At 43.7% G+C, this 14,758-nt stretch overlaps 1 protein-coding gene across 2 annotated transcripts in view; it reads left to right on the forward strand.

Moving 5' to 3' along the window:
• The window catches only part of LOC120063287 (peroxisome proliferator-activated receptor delta-like), a 39,372-nt gene extending 26,053 nt beyond the window's left edge, over nucleotides 1–13,319 (forward strand). The window contains exons 3-8 of one of the 2 annotated variants that reach the window (XM_039013578.1): nucleotides 9,016–9,167; nucleotides 9,356–9,494; nucleotides 9,626–9,846; nucleotides 12,026–12,232; nucleotides 12,475–12,718; nucleotides 12,959–13,319. In XM_039013578.1, the coding sequence (XP_038869506.1) occupies nucleotides 9,016–9,167; nucleotides 9,356–9,494; nucleotides 9,626–9,846; nucleotides 12,026–12,232; nucleotides 12,475–12,718; nucleotides 12,959–13,206 (1,211 nt within the window). In that variant the 3' untranslated portion in view covers nucleotides 13,207–13,319. The remainder of the gene's footprint in view (nucleotides 1–9,015; nucleotides 9,168–9,355; nucleotides 9,495–9,625; nucleotides 9,847–12,025; nucleotides 12,233–12,474; nucleotides 12,719–12,958) is intronic. The other variant, XM_039013584.1, reaches the window with a different exon arrangement.
• Nucleotides 13,320–14,758: the final 1,439 nt, after the last annotated feature.

A 14,758-nucleotide genomic window follows, 5' to 3' on the forward strand; every position in this document is an offset into this window, starting at 1 on the left:
TAATATACTTGTCTTCTTGCTCAGTTGTGCACCAGGGCCTCCCACTCTTTCTATTCTGGTTTGAGGCATTTTGCGCTGTTCTGTGTAGGGAGTAGTACACAGCGTTGTACAAGATCTTCAGTTTCTGTCAATTTCTCGCATGGAATAGCCTTCATTTCTCAGAACAAGAATAGACTGACGAGTTTCAGAAGAAAGTTCTTTGTTCCTGGCCATTTTAAGCCCGTAATCAAACCCACAAATGCCAATGCTCCAGATACTCAACTTGTCTAAAGAAGGCCAGTTTTATTGCTTCTTTAATCAGAACAACAGTTTTCAGCTGTGCTAACATAATTGCAAAAGAGTTTTCTAATGACCAATTAGCCTTTTAAAATGAGAAACTTGGATTAGCTAACACAACGTGCCATTGGAACACAGGAGTGATTGTTGCTGATAATGGGCCTCTGTACGACTATGTAGATATTCCATAGAAAATCTGCCGTTTCCAGCTCCAATAGTCATTTACAACATGAACAATGTCTACAGTGTATTTCTGATCAATTTGATGTTATTTCAATGGACAAAACATTTGCTTTTCTTTCAAAAACAAGGACATTTCTAAGTGACCCCAAACTTGTCAACGGTAGTGTACACACACAATCCATGTCTCAATATTCTTAAGGCTTAAGCTCCTCCTTTAACCAGTCTCCTCCCCTTCATCGACACTGATTTGACATCAATAAGGGATCATAGCTTTCACCTGGTCAGTCTGTCATGGAAAGGGCATAATGATTTCTATACTTAGTGTATATGTACATAGCTACCTCAATTACCTCGTATGCCTGCACATCAACTCGGTACTGGTACTCCCTGTATATAGCCATGTTATTACCTGGTACTTCCTGTATATAGCCATGTTATTTTTACTCAATATTATTTGTTATTCACTGTATGTATTCCTCATGTCAATATTATTATTTTTTAAATTACATTTATCTTTAACTCTGCGTTGTTGGAAAATGACTTGGTAGTAAGCATTTCACTGTTCGTTTACACCGGTTTGCGAAGCATGTGGAAAATATGATTTGATTTTGATCTAGAACTTGCTGTGCTGGTCTAGAAATCAATGCTGCAATCTAGAACTGTTTTGACTGTACAGTTGGCCGTTACCTCGATTTTGTCTGTTTATACTCCCTGAGAGAAAAGTGGTGCTCAGTAGCTTGTCATTGTTTTCCAGCAAAAAGACTTAGGGGCAGATTCCGAATTAGGAATTTACACCTTTCCTACGCACGCATTTCTTACGTACTTCTCAGTATTTAGTATTCAGACTTCTCTTATTCAGTCACGTAACATGCTTTGCAGGCGAGATTCCTTTGTGCGCGCGGAATCAATTCAACAGCTGAAACATTTATCTTAAGCTGTCCCTTTTTAAATACGGTGTACCTTTTTTTAATTAGAATTTTGTCGACAGTCTATAATACAGAGAACGGGTTCAGAAAATAGGGATCAATTAATGACTGCCATCTATCCATCTTTGTTTCTGTTTCAGCACCAACTAGTAGATTTAAAAATACTCTTGTAGATTATTTAGGTACATTTTAGGTTTTGGAAAGTAAGTATGAATTTAAAAAACAGGTTTGGAGATCCTTTACTCACAAAATATATTGATGAATAACTAGTGGTTTGATTCATCCTGAAAGTTGTCATAGCCATGAAATATTGGAAGGTAGGGGGGGGAAATGGTACAATAGGGGTTGAACTATAGTCCTATAAATCTACCCTAATTCTCTCTGATCATGAAACTGTATGACAACGGTTCCAGTTGTCGTGAATCGTGCTCCGGGTTTAATCTGCTATGTGTGGTCTGGGTTCCATAATGATTAAAATAGGCTACATGTCCCAACATTATTGCACAACGTTAGCCTAATATGATCCACTAAAGCTTGTGACACTCAGGAACAACTTACATACGTGACACAGGAAAGAAAGGTCAACGGAATGATACAAAATATAAGCTGTACATTTTTAAACAACTAACACTAAAGTGACTGTTTATAAATGTATGTGGGTATTACTGATGGTGGCTCCCGACAGTGGCAAATATTTAACATGATAGAAATTTAAGTAAAACTGAGACAAGCCCCCAGCATAGGCTATAATTGAACCATTCTAAAGCGCATAAATCAACTCTGCTGGTTTATTCCCCACAGAAACCTAATAGCTTGGGTGTCCAAATGTCTTCCACGTAAATGAGGACACACAATTATTATTCGGAATAACGGCGCAGCTGTTTATAGCCCATTTCACTGTGGAAAAGGGTCCACAATACATGTCATTTGAATGATTTTTCTGGTTTCATATTCGTCTCCAGGGATCATAAGGGAAAATCGTTTAAAACGATTACTATGTGCACTTACAATCCCCTTCTCGAAATGGATTACTCGTTTACCTAGCTCTTATCAATAGCTCTTATCCATTTAGAAATTACTGTGCATGGAGAATGCTATTATTTATATCGGGGGGAAAATACATGCTTTTTCCACTTGGAACCGACAGGTTCCCTTGACCATATTCATAGTCTCCTTGTGTTTAAAGGTGCTGGAATTAAGTCAAGGTCAGAAAAGGCTTATCCGTAGACACACCTCCGCCACACCTTCATTTCTTAGATCTCCACCCCAAACGGAATAGCGGGTGAATAGCATGCTATTCTCATTCTTAAGTTCGAGGTTATAATACGTTTAAAGAGAAATGTGCATAAAAAGGGAATTGCGTTCATTTTTAGCACGCTTGGGTCGGAATCGGGGTCCATTTTACTTCAACTGCAAATTGTACACAAATCTGAGTAAGGCCCATGGAGGACAACCTACAGTATGACGGGCCGACGTGACCATGCTTGTAAAGAGCGCTTTATTTGACTATTACATTGCAACAATGAATTGTCTATTGAGATCATTGTGGTGAGAAGAAGTCACTTTGCTGAGTCATGATGAAATCCTCACAGGAGGTCCAAAGGACTGTGCAACAATTTCTTCTCACATAACACACTTGATCTATTTTTGAGGCGTCATGGAGCTACTCAGACTCCCCAGTGTTAAAATCTGGTTTCCCTTGACACCGATTTGAGTTGGGCGTACATGTTTCATACCCAGCTGTGATGGCTCAAACAGGGTTTGAAGAAGAACAAATCAAACTTTATTTAAATGTTTTGTATCACAATATGCTTTACAATACTCCTTCACAACCTTGACATAGCCTACCTTATAAACAAACGGTCGGCAAGTAGCCTTAACTTAATCTGCAGGAATAGAATGGCCAGCCACGTGTCCTTGTGAGAGGGGCCACTGACTTCTCCTCCAGACACAGATACTCTTTTGATACGGAGCGCTGTTTGTTTTTGTTTAACGGCCGAGAGATTTGTTATCTCTAATCCACAATCCACATATATGCACACTTACCCACACACATCCTCAGTACATGGAGCAGTTCAGTGTGTCCCAGTAAAGGGCTCTGAGTTGGGGTTTTTAACGTTGAGCTGCTCTCCCTCAGAGCCATCATACCAACCACTGTCAGACCAGCCAGCTACTGTACCCACTTTCCTCCACCAGTGGCCCCTGAGTTTGGGAAACTCTGGTCTAGAAATTCTTTACTTTACTCTCCTGTATAGGATATGTTTCTATTTCCTACATTCTGGTCAGATTTGGCCTCCTCTCCCAGCTCTGCCAACCTACATTTTCCACTCTGGCCAGTAAAGCTATGCTTGTGTTTGCCTTGGCAGGTGGGAGATGGCGAATTCGCAAAAGAACCGGAGTGTGGATAGGCTGTGGTGTAGTCCGGAGGTCAGACCAGTTGAGGTCTTTCGTTTTAAGGTTTTTTTTCCGTAAACATTGAGAATGAGTCTGACTACACTCCGCTCTATTAGGCTTTTTGGTTTCTCACAATCAACGTGTATTACACACTGTACCTGGGCTTCAGGTAAACCGTATCGCTGCAGACAAGCAACATCTAGTGTTCATCTCGAAACAGCAACAGGCTCTGTCACACCACGGCAACAGGCTCTGTCACACCACGGCAACAGGCTCTGTCACACCACGGCAACAGGCTCTGTCACACCACGGCAACAGGCTTTGTCCCTGACTAAAATAACACTCTTCTCAGGTGGTAGGCAACCATTATTTTTAAAGCTGCAATCAGCATTATAGAAACAATAACAAAGTGGTTTCCCCACCCCTGTTTCGGTGAAAAGCTGAAGGATGGGGCTGGTAAAATGTAACCACTCTCAAATTCATAGACCGAGTTATGGATGCAAAGACTGACCCTCCATGAAATCAAAATGATAGTTTTAACCATGTTTTGAGGCTATACAGTACTTGTTTACATTTACCTTGTTTACAAACGTTGGCGTAAAACAAGCTTATATTTTGGGTTCTGATGGGGTATGACAGTTCATGAGGCATTCATTAATAATATTCTTCGGGAATCAATAGAGAGGAGGGGGGGGGAGAGAGAGGTGTGTGTGGTTTAAACAAATGTATGTAGGAACTGCTGATGGCCCCTTTGTCCCACCTCGACAACAGCCAGTGAAATTGCAGGGCGCCAAATTCAAAACAACAGAAATCCCATAATTAAAATTCCTGAAACATACAAGTATTATCCACCATTTTAAAGATAAACTTCTTGTAAATCCAACTACAGTGTCCGATTTTCAAGAAGGCTTTACTGCGAAAGCACACCATGCGATTATGTTAGGTCAGCACCTAGTCACAGAACCATACAGCCATTTTTCCAGCCAAAGAGAGGAGTCACAAAATGCAGAAATAGAGATAAAATTAATCACTAACCTTTGATGATCTTCATCAGATGGCACTCATAGGACTTCATGTTACACAATACATGTATGTTTTGTTCGATAAAGTTCATATTTATATCCAAAAACCTCAGTTTACATTGGCGCGTTATGGTCAGAAATGCATTGTCTCAAACAAACATCCGGTGAAAGTGCAGAGAGACACATCAAATTACAGAAATACTCATCATAAACATTGATAAATGATACAAGTGTTAAACATACGAATAAAGAAACTTCTCCTTAATGCAACCGCTGTCAGATTTCAAAGGCTTTACGGAGAAAGCACACTTTGCGATTATGTTAGGTCAGCACCTAGCCACAGAAACCCATACAGCCATTTTCCAGCCAAGGAGAGTGTCACAAAAGTCAGAAATAGCATTAAAATTAATCACTTACCTTTGATTTTCATCTGGTGGCACTCCCAGGTCTCCATGTTAGACAAATGTTTGTTTTGTTCGATAATGTCCCTCTTTATGACCAAATACCTCCTTTTTGTTCGTGCGTTTTGTCCAGTAATCCAAATGCTTAAGGCGCGTGCACTAAGTCCAGACGAGTTTTTTTTAAAGTACAATAAAAGTTAGTAGAAACATGCCAAACTATGTTTAAAATCAATCCTCCGGTTGTTTTTGTCATAAATAATCAATAATATTTCAACCGGACAAAAGCTTCGTCAATAGGAAAGGAGAAACAAGAAAGGCGCATTCCCGATCAGGACATTTCCACTGGCCACTGATTGAAAGTGCTGTATCTCCCTCATTTTTCAGAGTAAAAGCCTGAAACAATGCCTAAAGACTGGCCACATGTAGAGGAAGCCACAGAGCTCGTGAACTGGGTCCTAAGTCTTTGTATGGTGGATAGGCTTTTAATGGAAAAACAGCCTTTCAAAATAATAGTACTTCCTGGTTGGATTTTCCTCGGTTTTCGTCTGCCATATCAGTTATGTTATACTCACAGACATTATTTTAACAGTTTGAAACTTTAGTGTTTTCTATCCAAATCTACTAATTATATGCATATCCTATCTTCTGGGCCTGAGTAGCAGGCAGTTTAATTTGGGCACGCTTTTCATCCAAAATTCCAAATGCTGCCCCCTACCCTAGTGAAGTTAAGTGATGACCGTGGGGGGGGGGGGGAGAAACACCGGAGATAGAAAACCACACCAGAGCTACTCAGTGTGTGTCCTGCATGTGACTTTTGGAGAGGGAAAAAAAAACCTCAAAGGCACATTAAGGTGGCAATCAGGGGCTTCATGTTTAATGCTGTTAAGCAGAATCTAGGTTATACAAATAGAAAAGCAAGTTGACTGAATTCCCCTGTCTTTAAAACCCTCTTGTTGGACTGACTGTCACGCATGCGCACTATGGCTCGTTCTTTGCATCCTCTGTCCTCTCCTCCAATGGGTTTTGGGGAAGGAGTCAAGGAGAGATGTGAGGAAAGATGAATTGAGGAAAAAGCCTCAGAGGAAAGTGGTCATGGAGGAGGCATGGAGCACCACCCATGCTGGTCTCGGTCAGTCTGCTCTTGCGGTGTTACTTCTCCTCGTGATAAATTCCTCAGGCGCCTAGGCCTCTCCTCCCACACACAGAGGAACTCAGACCCCTGTCTCTCTCGTTGTGTGGATCGACGTCGCCCAACCCGCCTGCCCCGACTGTGCTGGGTTTCCCACGCTTTCATCCTGGCCTAGCAGCGCAGCCCTCAGGTTTTATCCTAGAATTAGAACGGATAGAATAGAACACCCATAACATGGTTTTAACATGGTTACATTGAGGTGTAATGTCCGTCCTACCTACTCTAGTTCTGTGGAGTGTAACAGAGTGGATAGAACAGAAGGCACTCGGTTCCAAATTCTGAAATGGAACGTGGCCTTAAAACGTAATGTCCCTCCTTGCCATTCTACTTCTAAATAGGGTGTTGCGACATCCCCCTAGAAACAGAACAGATACAACAGAACTCATGGTTAGAACATAATAAAACTCGCATGGTTCTATATTCTGAAATGGAACGTAACTTGAGATCTTATTGTCCCTCCTAGCCAGTGTAATTCCATGGGGTCTCCGAACCATTAGCATTCTTGGCATACCTCCTGGCCTCCACTGGGAGAACTCTTTGGCAGGCAGCAGCAGAGATCAAACCCCAGGGAGGAACTGGCTGGAACACACCAGCAGATTCCTGACACACTCGCACATATAGAAACATGGACATGAGCACACACAGCTCACATTGCACATATACATAACATCTTGAGGTAGCGTTGGTAAATTGACATAGAGCCCAGTCATACCCAGAGCCAAAGAAATACTATACAGACTGTCCAGACTGGTGTCACCAACAATAACCTTTTAGTTTGTAGTCTTGACTCGAGTCTCATCCTTGTCTTATGTTCAGCTCTGTACGGTCGTTCCAGTATTACAGAGAAATTCATTCAATGCTTTCATATTACACACGTTTTATGTGGATTGTGAAATATGAGTAATTGGACCTTTTTCAGTAGTCCAAAATACACTGCTCAAAAAAATAAAGGGAACACTTAAACAACACAATGTAACTCCAAGTCAATCACACTTCTGTGAAATCAAACTGTCCACTTAGGAAGCAACACTGATTGACAATACATTTCACATGCTGTTGTGCAAATGGAATAGACAACAGGTGGAAATTATAGGCAATTAGCAAGACACTCCCAATAAAGGAGTGGTTCTGCAGGTGGTGACCACAGACCACTTCTCAGTTCCTATGCTTCCTGGCTGATGTTTTGGTCACTTTTGAATGCTGGCGGTGCTTTCACTCTAGTGGTAGCATGAGACGGAGTCTACAACCCACACAAGTGGCTCAGGTAGTGCAGCTCATCCAGGATGGCACATCAATGCGAGCTGTGGCAAGAAGGTTTGCTGTGTCTGTCAGCGTAGTGTCCAGAGCATGGAGGCGCTACCAGGAGACAGGCCAGTACATCAGGAGACTTGGAGGAGGCCGTAGGAGGGCAACAACCCAGCAGCAGGACCGCTACCTCCGCCTTTGTGCAAGGAGGAGCACTGCCAGAGCCCTGCAAAATGACCTCTAGCAGGCCACAAATGTGCATGTGTCTGCTCAAACGGTCAGAAACAGACTCCATGAGGGTGGTATGAGGGCCCGACGTCCACAAGTGGGGGTTGTGCTTACAGCCCAACACCGTGCAGGACGTTTGGCATTTGCCAGAGAACACCAAGATTGGCAAATTCGCCACTGGCGCCCTGTGCTCTTCACAGATGAAAGCAGGTTCACACTGAGCACATGTGACAGACGTGACAGAGTCTGGAGACGCCGTGGAGAACGTTCTGCTGCCTGCAACATCCTCCAGCATGACCGGTTTGGCGGTGGGTCAGTGATGGTGTGGGGTGGCATTTCTTTGGGGGGCCGCACAGCCCTCCATGTGCTCGCCAGAGGTAGCCTGACTGCCAATAGGTACCGCGATGAGATCCTCAGACCCCTTGTGAGACCATATGCTGGTGCGGTTGGCCCTGGGTTCCTCCTAATGCAAGACAATGCTAGACCTCATGTGGCTGGAGTGTGTCAGCAGTTCCTGCAAGAGGAAGGCATTGATGCTATGGACTGGCCCGCCCGTTCCCCAGACCTGAATCCAATTGAGCACATCTGGGACATCATGTCTCGCTCCATCCACCAACGCCACGTTGCACCACAGACTGTCCAGGAGTTGGCGGATGCTTTAGTCCAGGTCTGGGAGGAGATCCCTCAGGAGACCATCCGCCACCTCATCAGGAGCATGCCCAGGCGTTGTAGGGAGGTCATACAGGCACGTGGAGGCCACACACACTACTGAGCCTCATTTTGACTTGTTTTAAGGACATTACATCAAAGTTGGATCAGCCTGTAGTGTGGTTTTCCACTTTAATTTTGAGTGTGACTCCAAATCCAGACCTCCATGGGTTGATAAATTTGATTTCCATTGATAATTTGTGTGATTTTGTTGTCAGCACATTAAACTATGTAAAGAAAAAAGTATTTAATAAGAATATTTCATTCACTCAGATCTAGGATGTGTTATTTTAGTGTTCCCTTTATTTTTTTTGAGCAGTGTATAGTACTAGGATATTGTATATGAGGATGTTCCTTGTCTGGTCATGTGATCAGGACAAACTCCGGTCCCTAGTTAAACTCAGAAAGGACCATGTAATAACAGAACCTCTCTCCGTCTCCAGATCTGTCCCAGACGTCGTCTCCATCGCTGTCGGACCAGCTCTTTCTGGGTCGAGAGGAAGGGACGGGGGCCGGGATCAACGTGGAATGTCGGATCTGTGGAGACAAAGCCTCGGGGTTCCACTACGGAGTACACGCCTGTGAAGGCTGCAAGGTGAGGAAGCCGAGAGGGAAGGCATGGGAACATCCCAGGAGACTCCCAGGATGTCAGTGTTTTGGAGTAGCCCACTGCATAATTCATAAATCTTTTCACTTTTCCAATCAAATCTGCTGCTCTTTATATCTAATAATTTTTATTTTTTATTTTTTTAATCCCACCCCTGTGTTTACTCTTTCTCTCAGGGCTTTTTCCGCCGGACCATCCGCATGAAGCTGGAGTACGAGCGCTGTGAGCGCAGCTGTAAGATCCAGAAGAAGAGCAGGAACAAGTGCCAGTACTGCCGCTTCCAGAAGTGCCTTCTGCTAGGCATGTCCCACGACGGTGAGACACACACACACTGATCACCTTTCCATTCCCTCATTTTCACTTTAGACAAAGTCAAGAATGTGTACCCTGTGAGCATACCCAATTTATGTATGTACACTGATAGGGGTTTTCCTGGTTGTTCCCAGCGATCCGGTACGGCCGCATGCCGGAGGCGGAGAAGAGGAAGCTGGTGGCGGGCCTCCTGGCGGGAGATACGGCTCCGACCACCAACCCCAAAGGCTCGGACCTCAAATCCCTGGCCAAGCAGGTCAACAACGCCTACCTGAAGAACCTCAATATGACCAAGAAGAAAGCTCGCAGCATCCTCACCGGCAAGAATAGCTCCAGCCCGGTAGCGTATCCATATGTAAATGAAATATAATACTTTAACACCAGCTCAGTACTGTATCCATATGTAAAAATGACACAGATAATGCATTAACACCAGGTCAGCTCAATACTATATACATACGTCAATATTATGCATACAGTGCCTTCATGAAGTATTCACACCCCTTGACTTATTCAACATTTTGTTGTCACAGCCTGAATTCAAAATTGATTAAATCTTTTTCACCCTCACCGATTGACACACACACCATACCCCATAATGGCAAAGTGAAAACCTGTTTTTAGGAATGTTTGCAAATGTTTTGAATATGTAAATACAGAAATATCTAATTTAAGTAAGTATTCACACCCCTGAGGCACTACATGGTAGAATCACATTTGGCAGTGATTACAGCTGTGAGTCTTTCTGGGTAAGTTTCTAAGAGCTTTGCATGCCTGGATTGTACAATATTTGCCCGTTTTATTATTTTCAAAATTCTTCAAGCTCTGTCAAATTGGTTGTTGATCATTGCTAGACAACCATTTTCAGGTCTTGCCATAGATTTCATGCAGATGTAAGTCCAAACGGCCACTCAGGAACATTCACTGTCTTCTTGGTAAGCAACTCCAGTGTAGATGTGGCCTTGTGTTTTGGGTTATTGTCCTGCTGAAAGGTGAATTCCTCTCCCAGTGTCTGGTGAAAGCAGACTGAACCGGTTTTTCCTCTAGGATTTTGCCTGTGCTTAGCTCCATTCCGTGTCCTTTTTATCCAGACCTTAACGGTTATAAGCATACTGGTACTCTGTAATATGTTTGTGGCAAATACAACACAACACTTTGTATTCAGGACAAAAAGTAAATTGCTTTGCCACTTTTTTCAGTATTACTTTAGTGCCTTGTTGCAAACAGGATGCATGTTTTGGAATATCGCCTTTAAAAAGAAATCTGTACAGGCTTCCTTTTCACTCTGTCAATTAGGGAAAGGGGATACCTAGTCAGTTTCACAACTGAATGCATTCAACCGAAATGTGTCTTCTGCATTTAACCCATCAGAGGGGTGCGGGGGGGGCTTCTTTAATCGACGTCTGTTATTGGCCATTAAACTCTGTTTTAAAGTCACAATTGGCTTCATGGTGGCATCCCTGAGCTCAAAGGGATTTTCAATGTCTGCTTTTTCTTTTACCCATCTACCAATAGGTGCTCTTTGAGAACTATTGGAAAACCTCCCTGGTCTTCGTGGTTGAATCTGTTTTGAAATTCACTGCTCGGCTGAGGGACCTTACAATTATCTGTATGTGTGGAGTACAGCGATACCAGTGATAACAAGGGGGTTGAAAACTTATTGACTCAAGACATTTCAGCTTTTCATTTTTTAATGAATTTGTAATGTTTAAAAACATCATTATACTTTGACATTATGGGGTATTGTGTCTAGGCCAGTGACACATCTACATTTTAATCCATTTTAAAATTCAGGATGTGAATAGTTCCTGAAGGCATTGTAATTGTTACCCAGAAATGATTTGATAATGTAGCTGCTGCATTGGGCCTTGAAGTAATTTTCATGCACTTCAATTGTGTCCATGGCCATTTTTGATTCTCTCATTTCAATCCACACTAATCGAAGTGACAAGAATGTCGCCTATACTCCAGAAGGGCACGTTAGCACCAAGGAGCATAGGCTACACTGAAACTTCACCTCTGCTCACACTGCCTGGCTCTCCAGTAGCGTTGGTTGCCTAGCAACCTAGCCGCTGTGTATGAATGTGTTGTAAAAACTCTGGTTGCCTTGATGCCTTATCACTGTTGTGTCTGAGATCGTGGAGGACAGGGCAATGGGCCAAATGTCGGTGTCACTCAGAACAGCCTACGCTTTTTCATGAGTTGATTTACAGGCTGGCTGTGTGCTTATTTACATATTTATCATTTAGCAGATGCTCTTATCCGGAGCCACTTACTTACATTAGTAAGTCCATACATTTGCATATTTTTTTTTTTTTTCCCTTCCATACTGGTCCCACATGGGAATCAAACCAACAACCCTGGCGTTGCAAGCGTCATGCTCTACCAACTGAGCCACACGGGACTTGTCTGCATACACTATTTCTTCCTAAACTAGGCCCAGGCAGAATGCCCTTACAGAATGCAATTTCAAGTGAAAGGTCTGTTTTAGTGTTGTCATACTGCTATTACTTAACTAACCCCCCCCCCCGTAGCCCTTCGTGATCCACGACATGGACTCGTTGCACCAGGCTGAGAACGGGCTGGTGTGGAACCAGCTGATCAACGGGACGCCGCCCAACAAGGAGATTGGGGTTCACGTGTTCTACCGCTGCCAGTGCACCACGGTGGAGACGGTCAGGGAGCTCACGGAATTCGCCAAGAGCATCCCTGGCTTTGTAGACCTCTTCCTCAACGACCAGGTATATACAAGAACACACCAATTATCAACCAAGACCAGGTACAGTAAAGCAACATTCAATCAAATCATCAATCCATAGTTTTGTTGGGTAAGTCATTGTACAGCCAGGAATGTCATCTATAGTTGGCTATATAACATAAAACATGTATACATGTTGGACAAAACCCCAGTTTAAAAAAAAAAAACAATTTGAGATATTGGACTAGTGATATTCAGGCTGCTGTTCTCCCTCCCCGCCACCAGGTGACGCTGTTGAAATACGGCGTGCACGAGGCCATCTTCGCCATGCTTCCCTCGCTCATGAACAAGGATGGGCTGCTGGTTGCCAACGGGAAGGGCTTTGTGACCCGGGAGTTCCTGCGCAGCCTGCGGCGGCCCTTTAGCGAGATCATGGAGCCCAAGTTTGAGTTTGCCGTTAAGTTCAACGCCCTGGAGCTGGACGACAGTGACCTGGCCCTGTTTGTGGCCGCCATCATCCTCTGTGGAGGTACGTGCTGGTTCTGTACTGGTACTACCATTTTATAATTTTGTACTATGCTGCCACAATGCACTAACATAATAACCCTAACCATTCTACTATCATAATAAGCCTAACTAAACTAAGCTAAGCTGAGTTTAGTGCTGAAATCGTGTACAAGTTTGTTTTCTACCAGTTGACATACAGCATACTAAACCCCTTCTCCCACTCCTCCTCTCTCCCTCAACCTCCGCTCTCTCCTCCTCCCAGACCGTCCGGGGCTGATGAACTTCAAGCAGGTGGAGGAGATTCAGGACAGCATCCTGCAGGCCCTGGACCAGCACCTGCTGGGCAACCACGCTGACTCACATTACCTCTTCCCCAAGCTGCTCAACAAGATGGCCGACCTTCGCCAGCTGGTCACAGAGAACGCCATGCTGGTCCAGAAGATTAAGAAGACTGAGTCAGAGACCTCACTGCACCCGCTGCTGCAGGAGATCTACAAGGACATGTACTGACTGGACTGAACTGGACTGGACTGGTTTTAGCTTTCTACAACAGCGGTGCTGTTCACTCACTCCTGTTTCCTGTGAGTGAGAGTCACAGGGGGTGCATGTTTTTTGTTCCAGCACGAACACACCCGATTCAACTCCTCAGCCAATCAATCACGACCTTGATCAGTTGAGTCAGGTGTGTTAGCGTTTTTATTCTAACGTTTTTTTATAAAAGCCTGAGGAAAACGGATACCTGAAATGGCAATGTGCTGACTGGTGGGAGTTATGACTATGAATATAGCTGCACACTCTTGTTTCCGATGCAATTGATTTCTAAAGAATCACCATAGTTTGGGCAGCAAACTGCCTTCATCAGGGTCTCTTGACTGACTGGATGGAATGACATACTGATTGGGAATGGCGTGATGGACTAATGGGAGACATACAAAGTAATACACACCCTACCACATATTAAACATGCGGTGTCCCAAATATATATGTATATTATAAAAGCTGATTTGAGCTGTTTCAAGACAATTGATGCTGTTGTATAGCAGGCTTTTAACTGTGGTTGGACAGGACTGATACAGTTGACGGCTTGTAGTGTCCTGCTCTCAATGTGGTGAAGGTGCAGAGGTATTCCAGGAGAATAGCAAACAGCTCCCCAACCAACGCCACAACAAAACCAAGACTCCTTTTATTTTATCCCTCTATTTTTCGACCGATGATCAGCGTTGCTATTTTTATACAACAGATTTTTGTAGTCTCTCCCGATGAGGAGTGTTTTTTTACAACGGTCAAACCATTCTTAACCCTGCAGTTCAGGGTTATCACCAGGCTGTTCTGCCATTTTGTTTGTGCTACAAACTCTCTAAGAGGTTGTGATGCTGATATTCAGAAAAAGGATGGTTCTGCTTGCCTGTAGAAATAAGAGGGTCGTCGGCAACCATGGGCGTCCCCTTTCCCATTCCTAAGGCCCTTACCCTGGGATCAGCTATCACCAAACCCCCTTAACTCTCCTTTCCTCATATGGATACCTTCAGCACAAATTCACACCTGTCAACCTCCCAATTTATCTGCCAATCATAGAACTGTTTTGATTGATAACTCACAACCCCCCCCCCCCCCCCCTTTGTCATTCCCCCAGACACTGTCTGATAGTAGGAGTTAATATTTGTACCTTCAAAGTTTAATTCCCTCCATGCCACTGCCCCCCCCCCCCCCCCCTCCTGTTAGACCAGGAAGCACATGGACATACTCAGTCAGTCCCTTCTCAATGGACACATATATACATATAGATTCTTACAACCTCCTAACCTCAATACCTTTTTTGTTTTATGTTGTGTACAACTGTTGGGTCTAAAACCATGGGACAATTCTGTGTTGTCATACTGTGAAGGTTAACCTGACCCCAGGGTCTGTGTAAGATGTTTCCATGTATGATTTTACTTATGTTTATGCTAGATTACTTATGTATAATTGAAGTATTATTTGTATGTATTTTTTCAGCCAGGTGGTGTTCTGTAACCTGAGCACTGTCGATAAGCCAAACTCTGAAGCCGGTCGCATGCTTCCC

The sequence above is a fragment of the Salvelinus namaycush genome, chromosome 2 (assembly GCF_016432855.1).
Source record: "Salvelinus namaycush isolate Seneca chromosome 2, SaNama_1.0, whole genome shotgun sequence".
NCBI classification, from domain to species: domain Eukaryota; kingdom Metazoa; phylum Chordata; class Actinopteri; order Salmoniformes; family Salmonidae; genus Salvelinus; species Salvelinus namaycush.